The following is a 17,216-nucleotide window of genomic DNA, read 5'->3' as shown; positions in this document are numbered from 1 at the left end:
TTAGGCTGTGTGAATCTCCCGTAGTCATTTCTGTCCATGTTCCTCAAGAGCAAGTGATTTATTTACAGCTTGTGCTTTCTCAAAGCTGTGCTGTCTCAGAAGCTTGCCCTGTTCAGTGCTGACTGAATCAGCTCACGAGACAGCACACAGTAAATTGACAAACTGAGCATTTGCTGCACACAGTGTCTGTTCTGCTCCAAGTGTGAAAATAGATTCAAGTGATGTTTTGTCCTAAGCATAACATGACTTTATTCTGTTTCACAGTAGATTATACAGAGCAGCCAAAGCTCTTGAAGCTGATGCAGACCTGCCTTGAAGAACACCACAGCTATTGTATCAATGGGCTCTGTGCCTTCCACAGCGAGCTGAGGAAACCCATATGCAAGTAAGGAACGCTGCCTATTAGATGGTTCTTCAAAAATGACGCTGGCATTGATTCTTCATGTGCTGCATGTGCAGCTTCACAGTGTCACTCAGGTATTTGCAGGATTAAAGTTGGGCAGAGACCTGAGTGCTGTGGTGCCTCAGGACTGCTAACAAGGCTGTAGTGCTGTGCTAGTGTCAAACTAAGGAAGGGAGAGGGGGAATTCACAGCCTTGTAGGTCACTGCCATGGTGCCGTCTCAAATCACTGCTGGTGCTGGAGTAAGTAGCAGAGGCGTCAATAGATGTTCACTGTGACTGCTAAGAAGGCAACGAGATCTTCCAATGTATCAGCTACAACTCCCTTATTCCACAACCACGCAGGAATCAGGACTTTGGTGCCCTTAAAATTCTCTAGGGTGCACAGTGGGCAGCCTTGGCCTTTGGAGACATTGCAGCAGCTAAGGATGAGCAGAGCACAGTGCTCTTGGTCCACATCCTGCACAACGAGGGGATGTTGAGACTACAGTTGCTGCTGTGACTGCAGTACTTGAGCTAGCTTTAAACTAGATAAACTGGGACAACTGGTAGTCTTGGTGGAGGGAAGAGGTTCTGAGCGAGCACCAGGTTCAGCCCCTCCTTGTTTAGACTGCTTATGATTTGTTTAAAACTCATGAAAACTAACGAAATAGAAAGCAAAACAAGGTCTGAATAACTTTTACATGATGTGTGTTTATTTTGTAGGTGCCTTGCAGGTTATAATGGAGAGAGATGTGAACATTTAACCCTAAATTCATATGCACATAATTCTTACGAGCGCTACATTGCTGTGGGAATTGGTGTAGGAATACTGACCAGCGGAATACTCGCCATCATCTACTGCTATGTAAGAAAGAGGTATGGGATATCTGAAACCTTCTGATTACGTTGATCTGAATTTCAGTGGGCAGAGTTCTGAGGGCATTGGGATTGTGTGTTTGCCTGCTACTAATCTGTGATGTGATCTCAAAGGAACTAACACCCCCTACCTCTGATTTACCGGTGAGGCTGGTGGCGCGGTTGTCTGAAACGTGGGGTTCCTCTGGGCTGCCCAAGTGAGTTAGGGGAGTAGATTTCGGTTCTGTGCAGGCTGCTGCAGTTGGAGGTTTGGCTGATGTAAATCCCGTGGTGGTGTCCATTTTAGATGCAGGAAACTGAAATCCCCCTACAAGGTGTGCGTGGGCGAGACGGCGCTGTGAAGCCCTGGCCTGGACGCTCAGCAGTTTGCCTGCCCAAGAGGAAGGGCCCGCGCCATCGGACACGTGCCCCGGCCTCGCTGAGGAGATGGACTCCAGGGAACGCCAGAGGAGTGCGCCAGGGGAGCTCCTCAGCACTGACAGGCTCTGTGTCATGGTGGAGAGACTCCCTCTCTTGGGTGAGGGTGGCTCATGCTCAGGTCCCAGCAGCTGAGGACACTGGCAGGCCTCTGGGCACTGTGCTGTGCCCGGTGTTTGCCGTGGGAGGACTGGTTGGTTTGAGCTGTTTTCAGTCATTTCAAGTGCTCGTACAGTGTTCTGCTTTGGTCTTCTGTGTATTTTGTTTGGTTTTGTTCTTTTTTGCTCCTCTGGAGGATAAGCATCACCTCCCTCACAGTGGAGCTGTATTCTGGACATCATGCACTGGCCACAAACCATTTGGGTTCTGATTTGGGTGTCTGCTGGCTGTGTGTTTGGATAAACAGCCCTCTCCCGACCCAACAGTTGCCTTTGGTCTGCTGGGTCAAGTATGGGCTTCTGGTGCCATAAAGGACAAAAAATGCTTTGGACTGAGGAAAATGTCTGGTTCTTGAAACAATCCTTAAATTAGAATAGAGAGAGTAGGCAATTCCTGGAAAATTAGACCATGACACCTCTGGGCATGGAGTGGTCTTATTGTTTTCATAAGCAAAGCAACCAGACGCCTTTCTCAAAATGGATTATGGAGCGTGCTTGTGACAAAGAACTCTCCTCTTCCCAAACATCCTATAGCAGCTCCTCAGTTCCATGGAATTTCAGGCAGAACATTGCCTTGCTGCACCCTGATTTCTGCACAAGACTTGAATCGCTAGAGAAGCTGAAATTTTGTTATGAAACTTCACTGCAGCTTGTCCCAGGAAACAGACTTGCTCTATTCCATTTGCACATGGGCACAATGTGACCACTCAAATAAGAAAGACACTGTTTTAGGCATTCAGTTCCACCCTGGGCTAACAGATTGCATATCGGATGCTTGGTTCTATTCATCTTATCTACAAAGAATTGGGAAGGTATGAAGATTTGGTTAAAGGAAAAGGGAAGAAAATGGCTTCTGAGGATGGTGGCACTAACTGGGACTTGTCACTGACAGCTGGAATGTTTGCCGGTGCTGCTGTGACCAGAGATGACTCTCAGAGGTTTTCATTTCAGCTGTTGCACATTGTAGACTCATCTGCTGTGCTCAGCCATCTACCTAAGAAAGGCGGTTGGTACTTGGAGATCTTGTGGGGTAATATCAGCTCCTACATTCAAGTGCCCTGCTGAAAGCTCAGTTTTTTTGTTATGAGAGTTAATTTTCACAACAAGGATGCATGTTGTTTGTTGAAAAAACTGCATTTGTGAGACTATGGTGACAATGCTGAAATGTGTATGAAAGGTGGGGTTTAAAGGTGCATGTGGCCCTTGAATGGCCTGAATTTCCGGAGACTTGTCCTGTGGGGATCTGGTCAGTAGCTGAGCCATCTTGGCTCTGTGATTCCAGTAAGGAGAACAGCACATCACACACTGCTTGGAATCCCGTGTAGCAGAGGGAGCAAGCAGTGTATGCACACACAACGAGGACTGCTGCTGAGAAGTGGATGGACACCAGCCCTCTCTTCTGCACATTGACGCCAGCCTTTTCCAGCTCTCAGCCTTTTTATCTTTTTCATCTCTAGTCAAATCTTCAAATCTTGGCACTGTTTACTCCTTTCCATTCTTATGACCTTTTCTTAGGTTCCACTGCCAGATAAATTGTGCTTTTCACAGTCTTCAAGTCAGGTTTCGGTATTGGCCCTAACATTTTCTGTCACACGTGTGTGGTGAGAGGGCAATTAGGGGTAAAATGCAGTCTGCACATCCTCGTGAACAAAAGACACCCTTCATCCATCTCACATGGAAATTGAAAATGTGCATGTTATTAGGAAAACACAGGTGAGAGATCTTTCTCACTGATCTCTGGAGAAAGTTGTAGAGCTGAATATCCAAAGGATGAAAAGCCTTTGAGTTTTTTTCACGTGAGTGCCTCTCCCTCTCCCAGTGACTTGTCTCTTCCTGCACTGACACTGCCAGTGTTGGATTCACTTCCCAAGGACCAGCCCTTCTCCACTGCAGGGGCTGTGTCTTGGAGCAGACACACACCCTACACACCTGGCTCAGGGGCCAGGGCGCTTGTCACAGAAGTTCTACGGGCATGAGTTGGAACAACTGGACTTTACCTTGCCCGAAGAAAACTGTTGGAGAGGGATGCATCTTGTTGTTCATGTCCTCTTTCTGATGTTTGTTGTACCATTTGTGTACCAGAGACCAAGCAGGTGCCCTGCAGGGTATGCAAGTGCCTCTTCAGTGGTATTTACTCATTGCACTGAGCCATTTTGTGCCTACAGCAACATGCACTAACTTCATCTTTTCAATGTTTGGTTACGTGTAAGTGAAAAGGAAGGTCTACTTAAGAGCCACAGTGTACCAGAAGACTACATTGTGAAATAAGTTTTTCTAGTTGGCTTTCAGGTCCAAGGCAGCTTTGGAAGTGAGAGTTTGATATTTTTCTGCTAGTGGAAGAAAAACGGGAGAGTGAAACACCAGATGAGCCTGCAAAATGCCATGTTGTGTCAGGGCAGAATGAAAATAAAATGAAAAGATAGAGACGGGAAGGAAGGAAAAAATGCTTGCTTTATTTTAGTTTCCTTTTTCCAAGTGGTATCATGGGTTCCTCCCCACCTGGGTGCTGTGTGCCCGTCCTGCAGCAGCACAGGCTCAGAGCCAGCCCCAGCTGTGTGCAAGGCAGTGCTGTGGGGCTGACTCACGGTGCACTTGAACTGAGGGAATCTGCATGGCCTCAGATCCCTTCCTGCAGTCAGCCCTGCTGAGCCCTGCCTTGATCAGTGACAGATGCTGCCAGCCTGGAATGGTGTCTTGCTGCTTACGGTGCTGAATTTCCTGCAGAACTGGCCTGTCAGAGGATCAGGATCATCTTTCCTGGCTCATTTATCAGGCTCAGACTTTCTGTAGTGGCATAATTAAGAGAGTTGTAAGCTTCTCCTTCCCATTACAGCTGCATGTGCCAAAACCTCTCATTTTGAGAGGAGCCCCTGTGTTTGTGTGACTTTCAGGCAGGACTGCCTCAGCTGTGAGGGGCAGCAGCTCAGCAGGGCCAAGCCAGAGACATCAAAGAGTGGGGTCTTCCTTTCTGAAGGCCAGAGCCCTTGCCCTGTGAATGATCCAGACTGTGGAACCACACTGGCCTTTCCTGCAGCACATCTCGAGCTAAGTTGCCCTTAAGCCACCCAGCCCTGAACCTGCTTCTCTGGCATCTGTAGCCACTGTGCAGGTGTGTGCTGGGCTGCCCCTGGAACATCTTCCCTGAATTCAACTCTGCTGTTCTGCTCAGGTGTTTGGGTGGCCTGCAGTTTCCCTGATCCCAGCAAGGTCTGTTTGAAACAGTGAGATGCAAGCCTGGGAAAAAGATGGTTTTCAAGACACTGTGTTTGTTTTTGGAAGCAAGTGTAAGGAGCTGGATTGATGGTTTGAGTGTGCTTGTCTGCTTGTCTGCCAGGGCACACTGGTAGCTGGCAGGCAGGTAGGAGAGTTTTTCCTTGGAAATTTTTTCTTATTTGTAGTAACCCACAGGATATTCGGATAATGACACACAAGGGTTTCGTCTCCATCCCACTTACAGTACAGTACAAGTCTGATTTGTGCTGCTGCAGCAGTGCTTTGTGTTTGTGTGCTAAGAACGAGATGTGAAACTGGTTACTTCCTAGCTCATGCAAAAAAAAAAAAGGAAATGAAAAAAAAAACCACACCCCAAAACCAACAATCAAGCCCAAAAAATCATATTCCTCTCAGCAAAATTTTAGAGGTTTGTAATTCTTTACACCCGTTATGTTTTCTTTCATTTCTGGTCCACGTTGTAGGTGGCAAAGCATCCTACAGGTAGAAGGCTAATTTGGCAACATAATTGATTTCATAGTTAGGTTCAGAATATCTCCTGTCACCCTTGAAAGTTGCAGATCTTAGTGGATTGCCTCTAGATCATCCCTAGGAAGCAAGGCTTTAAGAATGATGTTCTGTGGAGAGCTCAAACAAGGAGGGATTAAAGTCACGTGTTGGAGAGACATCAAGCATCAAACCTTTTTAAAAAGTAGATCACTCTTCAGTGAGTTCTTTTAAGAAATGGTGCTTGAGTAGATCAATAACAGAGTAAGTCTTGAGAGAGTGGAAAGATGGGTCAGATTTGGTAAAATGCAAGTTCCATGACAAGAGGCAAGAGTTTTTGGAATATTCCTTTTAGTTCTCTCTCTTTTGTGTGATATGAATGCAGATTTTCTGTTTGTGTTTTAACTTTTAGAGCTATTCTGAAAAATATCATGGCCAAGTGTAAGTGTTTGACAATTTGCTCGATGCAGATAAATAATCTGAAGGCTGCATTTAGTCAGCTCAAGCCTTATTATAGACAGCTCTGCTGATTTCAGTGAATGCCGGCACGGAACCCAGTGCTGGCTGCTCCGTGGTCTGTGTGTCACGGAGCTCTGGTGTGGCCGCCCTTACCTGTCCCGACCCTTGCTCGGAGCAGGAAAACGCCTGTAGAGGTCCCTATTGTACTGCAAATCCAGGAAACCACTTGGGACTCCTCCTTTATGACCCAGTTAAGAGGCAAACAAAAAAACGTGCAGGCACTCATTAAAATCTCACTGTAAGTAGCCATTAATTATCATGACAGCAATAAAATCTTGTACTATGACTAGACTTGGGGCTGCTCCTACTCTCGCTGAACCGAGTGGAAGCAAGAGCAGGATCTGTGAGCAGCAGGAGGTGTGCTCCAGAGGGAACTGTTCCCGGGGCTGCTTTGGGAGCACTGGTACCCCGGGCCCTTTTGGCTCTTGGCTGCACAGGTGGGAAGGGCTCACTCGGGCTCGGGAGCTGGGGCACAGGCTGGGCTTGGCTGAGAGCAGGGTTTGCCTTGGTATGAAGCCTGTGGCCTGTGGGCGAGCAAACCTCTAAATGGGAGGTTGCTCGAGTCAAATTAAAATTCTAATTCCATTTTTCATAAGTGTAAACATAAAAATAGCCTATGAGACACAGTTTCACAGACAAATTAGGGTTAAAACTGCTTTAAATGCATAGCCATCCTGGGAGAGTTTTCCTTTTGATGGTTTGGGGGGGGTTGCCTTGTTGTGGAATTAGGGCCGTCTGTGAATGGTCCCCGGCCTTAGCTCTGGGCTCAGTTTTCTAATTCATAAAAAAGTTCATGGTGTCCAAAGGTGAGGTTTTGATTCCATGTCTAAGACTGAGTCACTTAAATGCTAATTTTTAATCAAAACTTCTTGTTGAATTTATCTGGTGAATATTGACAAGGAAGTTTGCTTGTCCAGATCCCCTAGTGGAGGTATTTTTTCCTTTAATAAGCAAAAATGCAGTTTACTGCCTTTTGAATACCTGATATTCAAATGCCAGGTGCGTTTCCTTTGCCCTTGGTAATCCAAATCTGTTATGCCCTTTGACTTCTTTTTAAAATTGTTATTCAGGTGTTTTTGTTTGGAGGGGCACAGGGAATGCAAGAACCCTTCCTTTCTCCTCCTTGCCCAAGGCTGCTGTGCAGAGAGGCCTCTCCACAGCTCCCTCTGGCAAACAGCACGGCCAGGCTTGAGACAGGAGAGGACAGGGCTGAGCTTTGCAAGAATGCCTGAGTAACTCGGGCAAAGCTAATTCGTTTGACATCATTTCAGTACGTAAGGCTCAGCCTGTTTGTGTGCCGTTGTTGTGGCAAATCCCACGATGGATGAGCGGCATTTTATTGACTTGTGGCGTTTGACAGAGCCCAGCAGCGCATTTGGCCGTGAGCGCTGTTGCGGGAAGCTGCCTTCATAGATGCCGACGCCGAATGCAAAGGCTGTGGGGCAGCAGCCGGGCCTCGCAGGGAGCTGTGGCAGCTTCACCACAGGGAGGAGCCGAGCGCTTCCCTTGAGTGCATCCCTGAGCTCCGGCCGGGCAGCCCAGCAGCCACCTCTGGGCGGGGGAAGCAGGGCGGGATGAGTCGGTGACACGGGCTGGGATGGGGACCTTGAGTTACGGGCCCTGCCACAACATGCGAGATTTGGCTGAGCACGTTGTGCTTTTCCCCTTCTTTACAAGGCTATGGCACTGCATGTTCATGGGCGTTTCTTGAAGGGAAGCTCTTCAGGAAGGGAAACTCAAGGAGGGCCTCCAAGTGGCCTTGTCCGTGTTTGTGATTTTTGGGAACTCAGCATTTCAGGTGCTGAATTTTTGGTCTAAGTCTTTGTGGTTCTGACACGATACTTCGGTTGCTTAGCCCACCTTATGTCTCAGGGTGGATGACTCCAGCAGTGCCAGCTGCTGCTGTCGAAGCAGTGCCCTTTCAGCCCGTCTGGGTTTGCTGGAGCAAATCCATGTTCTGGAACACAGGTAGGACTCCCAAGGAGCTGAAAGAAAGGAAATTCTCTTGCCCTTTCTCCTTGCCCTGTTAATGCTTCTCTTGACTTCTTTGGTGGCATGTTCACGATGTGTCTTGTGCAAATAGATATGAAAGTTCTCCCTCAGGCACTTCTCAGCCGTCTCCTGAATTCCTTTCTCCATCGCTAACGACATTTTCCATCAAGATTACAGCAGGAAAAAAATGTTCTCTATGGGCCAGGTGCTCCCCTGTGCGTGAAAAGTGTGTGCAGGAGCCAAGAAACACCGGCGGTTTCTTCCTGATTGTTCCCAAGAAGAATGGAGAGTGACACAGGGGAAGGGCACGACCTTACACCAACACACACACACACTCCAGGCCCTGCAGAGAAGTGTCCGTGACCTCAGCATGACAGTGAGGAATTTGGAGTGGTCTGACCCACTTGGGTGTCCCCTTTGCTCTCCTCCCTGACCTTTTCCTTCTGGCCCATCAGAGGTCCTTTCAGCCTCATCCTTCCTGGCCTACCCAAGAGAGGTGTCGCCTGCCAGGAGCAGGTGCCCTCGAGTAATTCAGGTGCCGCATTCCAACTGCAGCCTGAAAGGACTTTAAAAGATGATTCCGAGTCAAGGTTAGTTTGATTGCTTTTTAAACCATTAAGGGTTTGTGAAATGTACTAGTGGAGTCCCTCTACTGAAGGCTTTTCAAGACAATCATAAAGAATGGCTCTGATTTTCCCAGTCAGCCCTGGCCTAACTCCGAGCCCTGCTGCAGGCTGTAGTACAGCATTTATTGTCTTCAGTGGATGCAGGCTCAGGCTACTTGCACTGCCTTCAGTCCACCGGTATTTAGGTGTTTGTGGCTTTTGTGTGCTGTGGCATTTTTAAAAAATTCCTGTTTATTTGCGGTGGCTTCTTGAGTGAGAAGTACCATGATACCTAAGAAGAGGAAGATGGGAGATGGAAGCCAACGTGTACAACACTCACTGACAGCAACTCAGAGATCTAAGTGTGCTTTGAATGCTACCTGAAGGTTAAAAACCATGGGTGGAGGAGGAAATTCAGGGGCACTTGGCCCTGTTTGTGTGTATAGGCACAATCTGCTAAAGCCTGCTGAAGTCCTGGGCTGCCACAGCGTTCCTGGGGACTGTGCTTGTCCATAATTTCAGTGATTTGAACTGAGACTGCTTCTCTCCCTCAATACTAATCGTTATATGTATCTTCATTCGAAGAAAACACGACACAGATGGGAGACGAATTCCCTTTGTCTTCCAAACATTGGAATGCACTTAAGACTGTGTATTGCTTCATTATTTGCACATCCTTCCTTCAGCACTTAAGCTGTGTGCTGAATTCCTGTTATGCCAAATGATATTTTCTGTGATCAGTGTCCAGGTGACATGGAGAAATATGGTCAAATATTGACAGAGGTGCCCAGTGTGTGTGTCTGATAAAAAAATCTCTGACTTTAATGTGCATACCATACCTTGTGCTGATGAAGAGCTGAGGCTCTGCCCTAGATATCAGGTGGTTTGGTAATGTTGAACAGCAAGTTTGTCTTTATTTTCTCATAAAAATAATCTTTGTTGACCCGGAGTTTGGGTTCATGCAGATCAGTACATGTGCAGAAAGCCCTGCAGAAAACGTTCCATTGTCCTTCAAAGAACCCAGGGAAACCCAAACCCCGCCAACCTGGGGGAGAGTTGGACCCCCCGTGCCCCCTGCCGTGTCCCTCCTGCAGCCTGCGGAGGGTTTGGAGTGGAAGGGGCTCTGCCCTGGCACAGGGGCAGGCCTGTGTGCAAAAGGTGCAGATCAGGGCTTGCACAATCTTCTCATTCTGCACCAGAGCTTTAGTCCAGTCCTTTCCATAGGCAAATTCCCCCAGGGTCTATGGTCTGTGCAGAATGCAGAAATGATAATTGATAGAAATTGCAATTAATATAAATAAGACATAAGTACAGTTCCATATGATTTAATGCAAGTCACTGCCAAAGAAGCCAAAGCAGAGGTTTCTGCATATCATGGACAGTGGGATGGTACAAAACCAGCCTGATCTGCTTCAGGTGTCCTGTTAGTTCAGAGGCTTGAGCTTGACCAAAGCTCCTGACTGTTTTGTAAGGTAACAAGCTAGGTGGGTGCCAGGCAGGAGCTAAAGGTTTATTTAGCCTGTGCTGTGGGTGAGCAAGCAGCAAAGGGAATAGCATGGACTGTTGGGCTAAGCCTGCCATGCACAGGATCTGATGTGTCTCAGGGCAAGCAGGCCCTAGGGACAGAGTGGTCATGGCATGGGAAAAGAATGGCCTGATGGTTTTCCACTCTTAAATTTCCCTTCTCCCACAGTATAGATCAGGATTGCAGCATCAGGAACAGGAGCCTGGGAGGCAGCAGTGCTGCTCTGGCTCAGCATCCACAGAGGAAGTGATCCATGAGAAGGGCAGGAGTGGAACACAGGCACAAAGGTAGGAGTCCCTGCCTCTGCACATGTTTGCTAAGTTGCAGACCCTGTGCTTGCCTCCTCGCTGCCATCAGACCAATAGCCCAATAGCTACAAGGATGCCACGGGGATCAAAGTGTTACACTCTTGGAAGGTAGTTCAGAGATGCTGGGGTATGGTAAACCAGCACTTAGTCCGTATGTAACACTTTGCATCTGTAGATGGAAAACCAGTTTTGCTCCCAGTATGAACACTGGGGGAACTGGGCAACGTTTCAGCAGCCAGCTGAAAATTATCCAGCTGAAATTATCTGGACTCTCTTGGCCTGTCACGCTGCAGAGAAAGTGGAGCCTTGTCTGCCTCTGCTTTTGGCTTTTGCTCCTTGCCTGCTCTTCCTCCTGCCCTGCCACCCATAAACAACTGGGGGGAGTTTCGGGTGTTACTAATTTTAATAAAGTGGTTTTAGGAATGTTTTGCCTCTCCAGAGCTTTCATAACATATAGTAATAGAGGCTTTTGGCAGGAGCAGTAAAGCAAATTGCTCCCACCCTCCCTTAGCATGCGGTGAGCTGTGTGTGTCCCAGCAGCCACGTGACTGAAAGTCTCAACACAGTGCAGCACCTGGGAAGCTGGGAATGCCCGTGTGAAACACACAGACTCCATGTCCTGCACAGAGGCATCAGCCTCTGCTCTCCCACGCTCACTGGGCCCACGATCTCTGCCAACTCATGCAGTTCTCTGGAACTGCTTCGTTTGGAGACAATGGGGCATGTTCTGTCACTGGGGATGCACGTCCTTGCACCATGGTTTACTCTAAGCCGTAATTTTCTTGGCTTTTTAGGGCTTGCACCACACTGTCAGGCACTATTGAACAGAGACATTTGTGTTTATCTGCCTACCTGGTAAGGGAAAGGTAAGCAATTTTTATGCTTCAAATGCCTCTCATATCTCCCCAGGGGCATTTGGTTATCTCGTTCCTTGGCTGTAGGTACAGCTGTAGTGGGTGTAAGTTACAGCTTCCTCCTTTGCTCTATCTGCAAAGCAATCTGCATCCCAGCTGAGTTCATAGTGCAGTATGCACTTAGAACAAGTAGGGTCAGGACTTCACACTGCTGCCTTTCCCCCCTTGTTTCAAATTAAACAAGTTCCTGATGATTTCCTTTACAGCGAGCATCGATTTCAGATGTGGCTGTCGCTGCTCCAGCGGTGCTAATGTTGGGCTGGAGGGGTGTAACACAGGCCTGACATTTCCAGGTGACAGTAGGGATGACACCAGAGCAGTCTGTGCCACTCACAAGAGCAGAGGAGAAGCAGCATCCTGTCTAGGAAGGTTTTGGGAGCACCACTGAGGTTATGCTGGGAATCAGACTGACATGAGACTTGCTCTAGTGTTTTCTTGCTTGTGACCTAGCATATGAGTCTTGTCCTTTTGGCCACAGTCTGGGGGAAGTAGCTGAATGCTTTGCTGGCATCTGACCTGATGCTACCACGACTGTAGCCTGGAGTTACAGTTGTTCAAGGCACCTGCTTTTGGAGCTAAGGATGCCCTGTCAGACTGCTCGGCATCAGCACGCTCCCTGTAGCAGCTTGTGGATGAGCAGTGACACAACTCAGTGCTTGTACTTCTGCACTAACAGTTCTTCGTGTTGTTCTCCTGTTTGCTTCCAAGCTGGAGCTTCCCTCTGCATGAAAGCAATTCCTCCATCCCTTAGAGCTGGCTACCTAGTTAGTCAAATATGAGCCAACCAGGATAGGCCTTGCTTTTAATAAAGTATTTAGCTGACGGGGAATTTTGGGTTTCTCTCTAGCTCTGCTAGGAGGTTCTGTCCTGAGATGCACTGCCAAACCATAAGTGTTTGGTGTTATGACTTCTTTTTGAAAGGTATCTTTAGATTTACTGCAGAAAACGTGCAAATTACAGACAGTTACCTCATTATTGACCATCAAAAAACCCTGTTTTGCGACACTGAAGAAACTCACAAGAAAATTGAGATCTTTCTCCGTGTGTCACTGTCTTTATTCAGCTGGAATGGATTGTTTATATGAAAGAAAAAATTCCCTACCTCTAGGGATTACCTCTCTAGGTAAGATGTAGCAACAAGCATTCGTATCAGTGTAACTCCCTTGCCTTCTCTCTACCTGAGTGAGAACTACATAGCGTGAGCCTCTGGGAAACAGTGCCAACAGTCATGTATCATTCCTTTGATTTAAAATTCCCCAGCAAATGCTCCCCAAATGCACCAACTCTACAAACAATTGCAGAAGCCATGAAGTAGAAGTCTTGGTATGTACCGTGAGAGGCAATGCGTGGTCAGGACGGCTTGTGCAACACTACCAGTGAAGCCGCAGGAGAGACAGACGGACTTGCTGCAGGCGGGCATGTATCAATCTGGTCAAGTGCAGCTGAGGGGCTTCTGACAGCATATTTACAAATTGGCGATATCCTGTTTATGGGAGCCATGTAAACAATCGAAGGCCGTTGCCCAAAGGCTGTGCTGTTACTCAGATGTGCGTAAAAGGCAGCTGTGGCAGGAGCAGTGCAGTGGGCAGCTCTGATGATGTGACACGGCAGTCAGAGCTGCTCCGCTCTCATTGGACACACGCAGTGATGAGCAGCGCCTTGCATAAGGTGCAGCATGAGACACTGGGAAAGGCTCGCACAGAGACCTCTGGTTTAGTTTAGTTAACCTGTGTGCGCCCTTTAGAGTGGCTGGTTTGGAAAGATGGGTAATGAGCTTTGTGTACTGTAGCTCTTCCTGGAAATCTCTCTCCTGGTTCACAAAGAGGAATGTTACTGGAACAGAACAGGGGGAAAGGTTGAGGAGGCAGGATGGAGACATGAGAGCAGAGCTGTCTTCTGCACAGGCTCTCAGGTCTGGCACGTTTCACCTCAGACAGGTTGTCTCCTGTGCTGGCTTAATGGGGCTTCAGGCTGATGTCAGGCTGCTCGTGTGTTGGGTTTGGGCAGGGTAGCTTAATCCAGGTGTGGAGCTGGAAAGTGAGTCTGTGGTGCTTGAGGGGGTGATCTCGGCTGCAGGCATGCTGCAACGGGGCCAAAAATGTCTCATCCTGAGCATCCGATGTGCAGCCTCACAAAAAAGGGGTTCTCAGGGATATGTGTTGAAAATCCTACAGAGGAACTATTGTTGTTCAGAAGTTTAGTGAAATTCAGAGACCAAATTTGTGGTTGGCTAATTCGTCCTTGTTCCCTAGCCTTTAATTTCCTATATGAAGGACAAAGACCCTGACTGCAGGAGGATTGATCAAAAACAGCCAGCCATAGCTTAGTGCTGTTGTTAATTTAATAGCACCTCTGATTTAATTGAACCCAGCCCTGGCTTTTGTCCTGTCCCACTTGATTTACACGCATGCGCTCCCAGTGTCATAATGGAAATCTGCCTCTCTTAAATAACTTTAAGCTGCAGGAACGAGGACGAGGGGGTGGATGTGTAGATACCACATGGAGGAGTTAGGCGGGAAGTGGCACAGTCAGCACAACTGGCTGCTGCCACCTCCCCCCCGGGACATCCACTTGCAGATTCCTGTCTTGTCCCACCTCCGACTTGCACCTCTAACAGCACCCTCTGTACCCACGGATGGAGAGACGGGACAAGTTCCCCGGGGCCTGGGCCTTCTCCTCCCCTTGGCCCTTGGGCAAACCCACAGCTCCTTGCTGAGGGAGCAGAGAAATATGCAAGCACCTTTTATTTTGCTTTTTAGTGTGAGAGGAATCCAGGCTGCACGCTTGAGATAGGTTGGGGGACAGCCAGCTCCGAGCAGAGAACTGGGGTCTGTCTCCTTTGCTCGTAGCTGACAGCAGCCTGACCTGCATCAATGGCAGGAAAAATCAGCATTGTAGGCAGATGGTTTCTACCTGTGCAGTAGCTCTCCCTGTCCTTCTCAGCCCCACAGAGGCCTACAGTCCTTCCCTGTGGCTTCCAGTCAGCACCCAGTCAGTGGATAAGTTGGCTAATCCATTTCTTCCGTGTGTGACCTAGGAACGGTGTCCAGGGAGACTTGGATACCTGAGATGATGTTCAGACCATTGATGGGAGGAGAAGAAGGTGACTAGAAGATGATTTCACATAGTCTTGGCCATTCCCAAACCAAACCCTAGAGGTTTCCACATACCATGTGACTCATGGGCTCTCGAGAGTTGGTGGTACTGAATTCACTGGAGATCAAAGAATATGGAGTTTCACAGCAGGTTGGGCCCAGTCAGGGAAAACACCGAATGGAAATGTGTTGTTGGGTGTTGCAATGCCAAAGTATTCCTGATCAGCTTCTTTCCCATCTACCTGCAGGCAGAGAGCATGATATCCAGCCTGGCTCCCAGCTGATGTGAGCTGGAGGGAGTGCCATGGATTATTTTTGCTGGAGCTGTAGGAGAGCTTCACTGGGGACCACAGTGTCCTAGTTTGAAATATGACTGCAGCGAGGAATTGGGCACCTGTGTTTATAGGCTCCCTGGGGCAAACTGTCTCATCACCTCTGCATGACAACAGCCAGCACAATAAAGGCCTGATGCCTGATCCTCTTCACAGCCTCTTTTTTTTTTTTTTTTTTTTGTCACTTCAGTAATAGTAATGATTAACAGTAATTATCAGAACAGTAGTGGGAGTGTCCCTTAATGTTAGTGGATGGGGGAATTCCACTAAGTGGATCTGCTACAATGCTTAGTGCTGGTTACCAGGCCAAACAAATACACTGGGAGACCTGTGGCTCTTTCCTAGATTTGGTTTCTGGAACATGTGCTGGCTAAGCTGGTTTCAGGTGGATTGCTGTTTACTCCATCATCCCTAATGACACATTGCTCCTGTCCAGGGTGCCCCAGCTCCCCATGTGCCTGGCTGGCGTGCAGGTGACAGTCACTGCTGTGTTGCAGCCAAAACGTGGAGTCTGCAGACAGCTGAAGTCCCAGTGGTGGAGCAGGACCTGGGGCATGAGGTGAGTCACAGCTCAGGGCTGCTTTGGATTCAGCAGGCCAAGCATCGACAGGGAAACGGCCTGCTAGTGAGCCCTTCCTCTGCTCATGTATGCTTGAGATGTAAGAGCAAAATATTTATCAAGGGCCAAAATAAACTTGCCAAAGGGATTGAAGCCAATGCAGCTGAGGCCTGGGACGGCCAAGATTCCCAGATGGAGCAGTGAAGAGTCGGAGGCTCTACTGATGGTGTGTGTGCAGCGCATGTTGCTCAGGCTTTAGTGCAGGCCTTAGGGGCTGGTGCCAGGCTTTAGCAGGTCTGTGCTTCTCCCTGACAGTGTCTTCCTCTTGTCTGCCCCATGCTGGCACCAGCCGTCCCGATGGGAGTTACGGGAGAGGCAAGGCAGGCCAAGATGGAGAGCCCAGAGCCAGGAGGGACTGCTGTGCAGAAAGCCTGAGAGCAGCTGCTGAGTCACAACGGTCCCCATCGCAGTGGGTTTGCTGTCATTTCACTGCCCTGAGGTGGATGTCACACTCTGGGCAGAGCCGTGGAGTGAGTGGGCCATGGAGTCACCCACCAGGAACATTCTGCCATGTAGAAATTTCAGTTCTCCTGGCCACCAGTCAGGGGCGTAAATGATGCACCCGTGTGTGTACATGGTGACTTGGCAGAGAAGGCAATTTTTATCTTTGCATATGTTCTGTCTTTCAGCAGTAAATCACTGGAGAACGAGAAATTCTGTGGAAGAGATGACTTTATAAAGTCAAAAGAGGTGTTGATGGACAGAACACAGGACTGATGGGTAAGGGGCTGGTGTTCTCTCAGCTCGCTTGCAACCTGCTACATCTTGTAGGGAAATCCCCTTTGCTTCAAGCTTTGTCCTTCTATTATTCCATTCTATGTAACTGTTCTAAACAGTTCACCCAAAGCAAGGAGCAACAATTCATACATATTGGGACAGTGATATGGGGGGACTTGGCTTGGTAGCAGTCTCAGCAAGGGCATGGGTTTGTTTAGCACCAAGTAAAGGCAGAAGCCATGGAAAGACTCCACAAATGAGAAAGGCTTCAACCCCTCAGAGGCTAAGAAATCACTCAGCATGGAGCACTGGGCTGTAATTAGGAAAGGGAAATCACCAGCTGAGCATTAAGAAGTTCTTGCTGCCCATGAGATGTGTTGAGCCATTCAGGATTTGCCCAGGGGAGAGTAATGGCGAAGTCATACAAGCCAGGAGAATGAAGTTTTAAAAACTGCCCTTTAGGGAAGAATGCAGCATGAGCTGGGGCCTCTTTCTGAGATGGATGAGAATTAGCTGCTTGGGGTTTTTTTCCTTTCTTTTTTAAAATTGCTGGTTAATGCTGACCCAAGTAGTTGGCAAAGAAATGAGTACATTTGGGGAATTGTTCTTTACTTTTAATAACAAAACATCTATGTTGTCCAGTAACTTTGACCTCATGCTGTGTTTACAGGAAGAGGCATCGTCCACTTTGAGCCCTGGGTGCAGAATTTGAACTCTCATAGTTTATAGGAGAGACTGGTTGTTTAATTCATCCCTCACATTCATGGCAAATTTGTAACTGACCTTTAAATGGAGTAATTTGGCTCAAGGTTTTTCTTTGCTCCATTTCCTCCAGACGGTTGCATCTACGTGTCCCAGTTAAAAATACATTCCCTTCTTAGGGCATTTGCGTTCACAAGATTTTTACCATTTATGATTTTCACAAAATCATGGAATCAGTTAAGTTGGAAAGGCCCTCTAAGATCACTGAGTCCAACCATCCCCTCCAGCACTGCAAAGCCCACTGCTGAACTGTGACTCCAATGCCACATCTACATGC

The 17,216-nt window shown here is 48.1% G+C and overlaps 1 protein-coding gene across 3 annotated transcripts in view; it reads left to right on the top strand.

Annotated features, from left to right (window-relative positions):
- Positions 1–14,985, top strand: part of MTHFD2L (methylenetetrahydrofolate dehydrogenase (NADP+ dependent) 2 like) — a 47,210-nt gene extending 32,225 nt beyond the window's left edge. Inside the window, exons 8-11 of one of the 3 annotated variants that reach the window (XR_015803500.1) lie at positions 265–385; positions 1,107–1,259; positions 1,546–10,479; positions 11,295–14,985. Coding sequence is in view for 2 of the 3 variants with exons in the window: in XM_088164354.1 (XP_088020480.1) it covers positions 265–385; positions 1,107–1,259; positions 1,546–1,600 (329 nt within the window). In the remaining variant the exon portion in view is untranslated. Of the gene's footprint in view, positions 1–264; positions 386–1,106; positions 1,260–1,545 lie in introns of all 3 variants that reach the window. The other 2 variants (XM_088164355.1, XM_088164354.1) reach the window with 2 other exon arrangements.
- The last annotated feature ends 2,231 nt before the right edge of the window (positions 14,986–17,216 follow it).

The sequence above is a fragment of the Sturnus vulgaris genome, chromosome 4 (assembly GCF_052056855.1).
Source record: "Sturnus vulgaris isolate bStuVul1 chromosome 4, bStuVul1.hap1, whole genome shotgun sequence".
NCBI classification, from domain to species: domain Eukaryota; kingdom Metazoa; phylum Chordata; class Aves; order Passeriformes; family Sturnidae; genus Sturnus; species Sturnus vulgaris.
The sequence above is the reverse complement of the archived record's forward strand: the minus strand, read 5'-3'. Positions and strand labels throughout refer to the sequence as shown.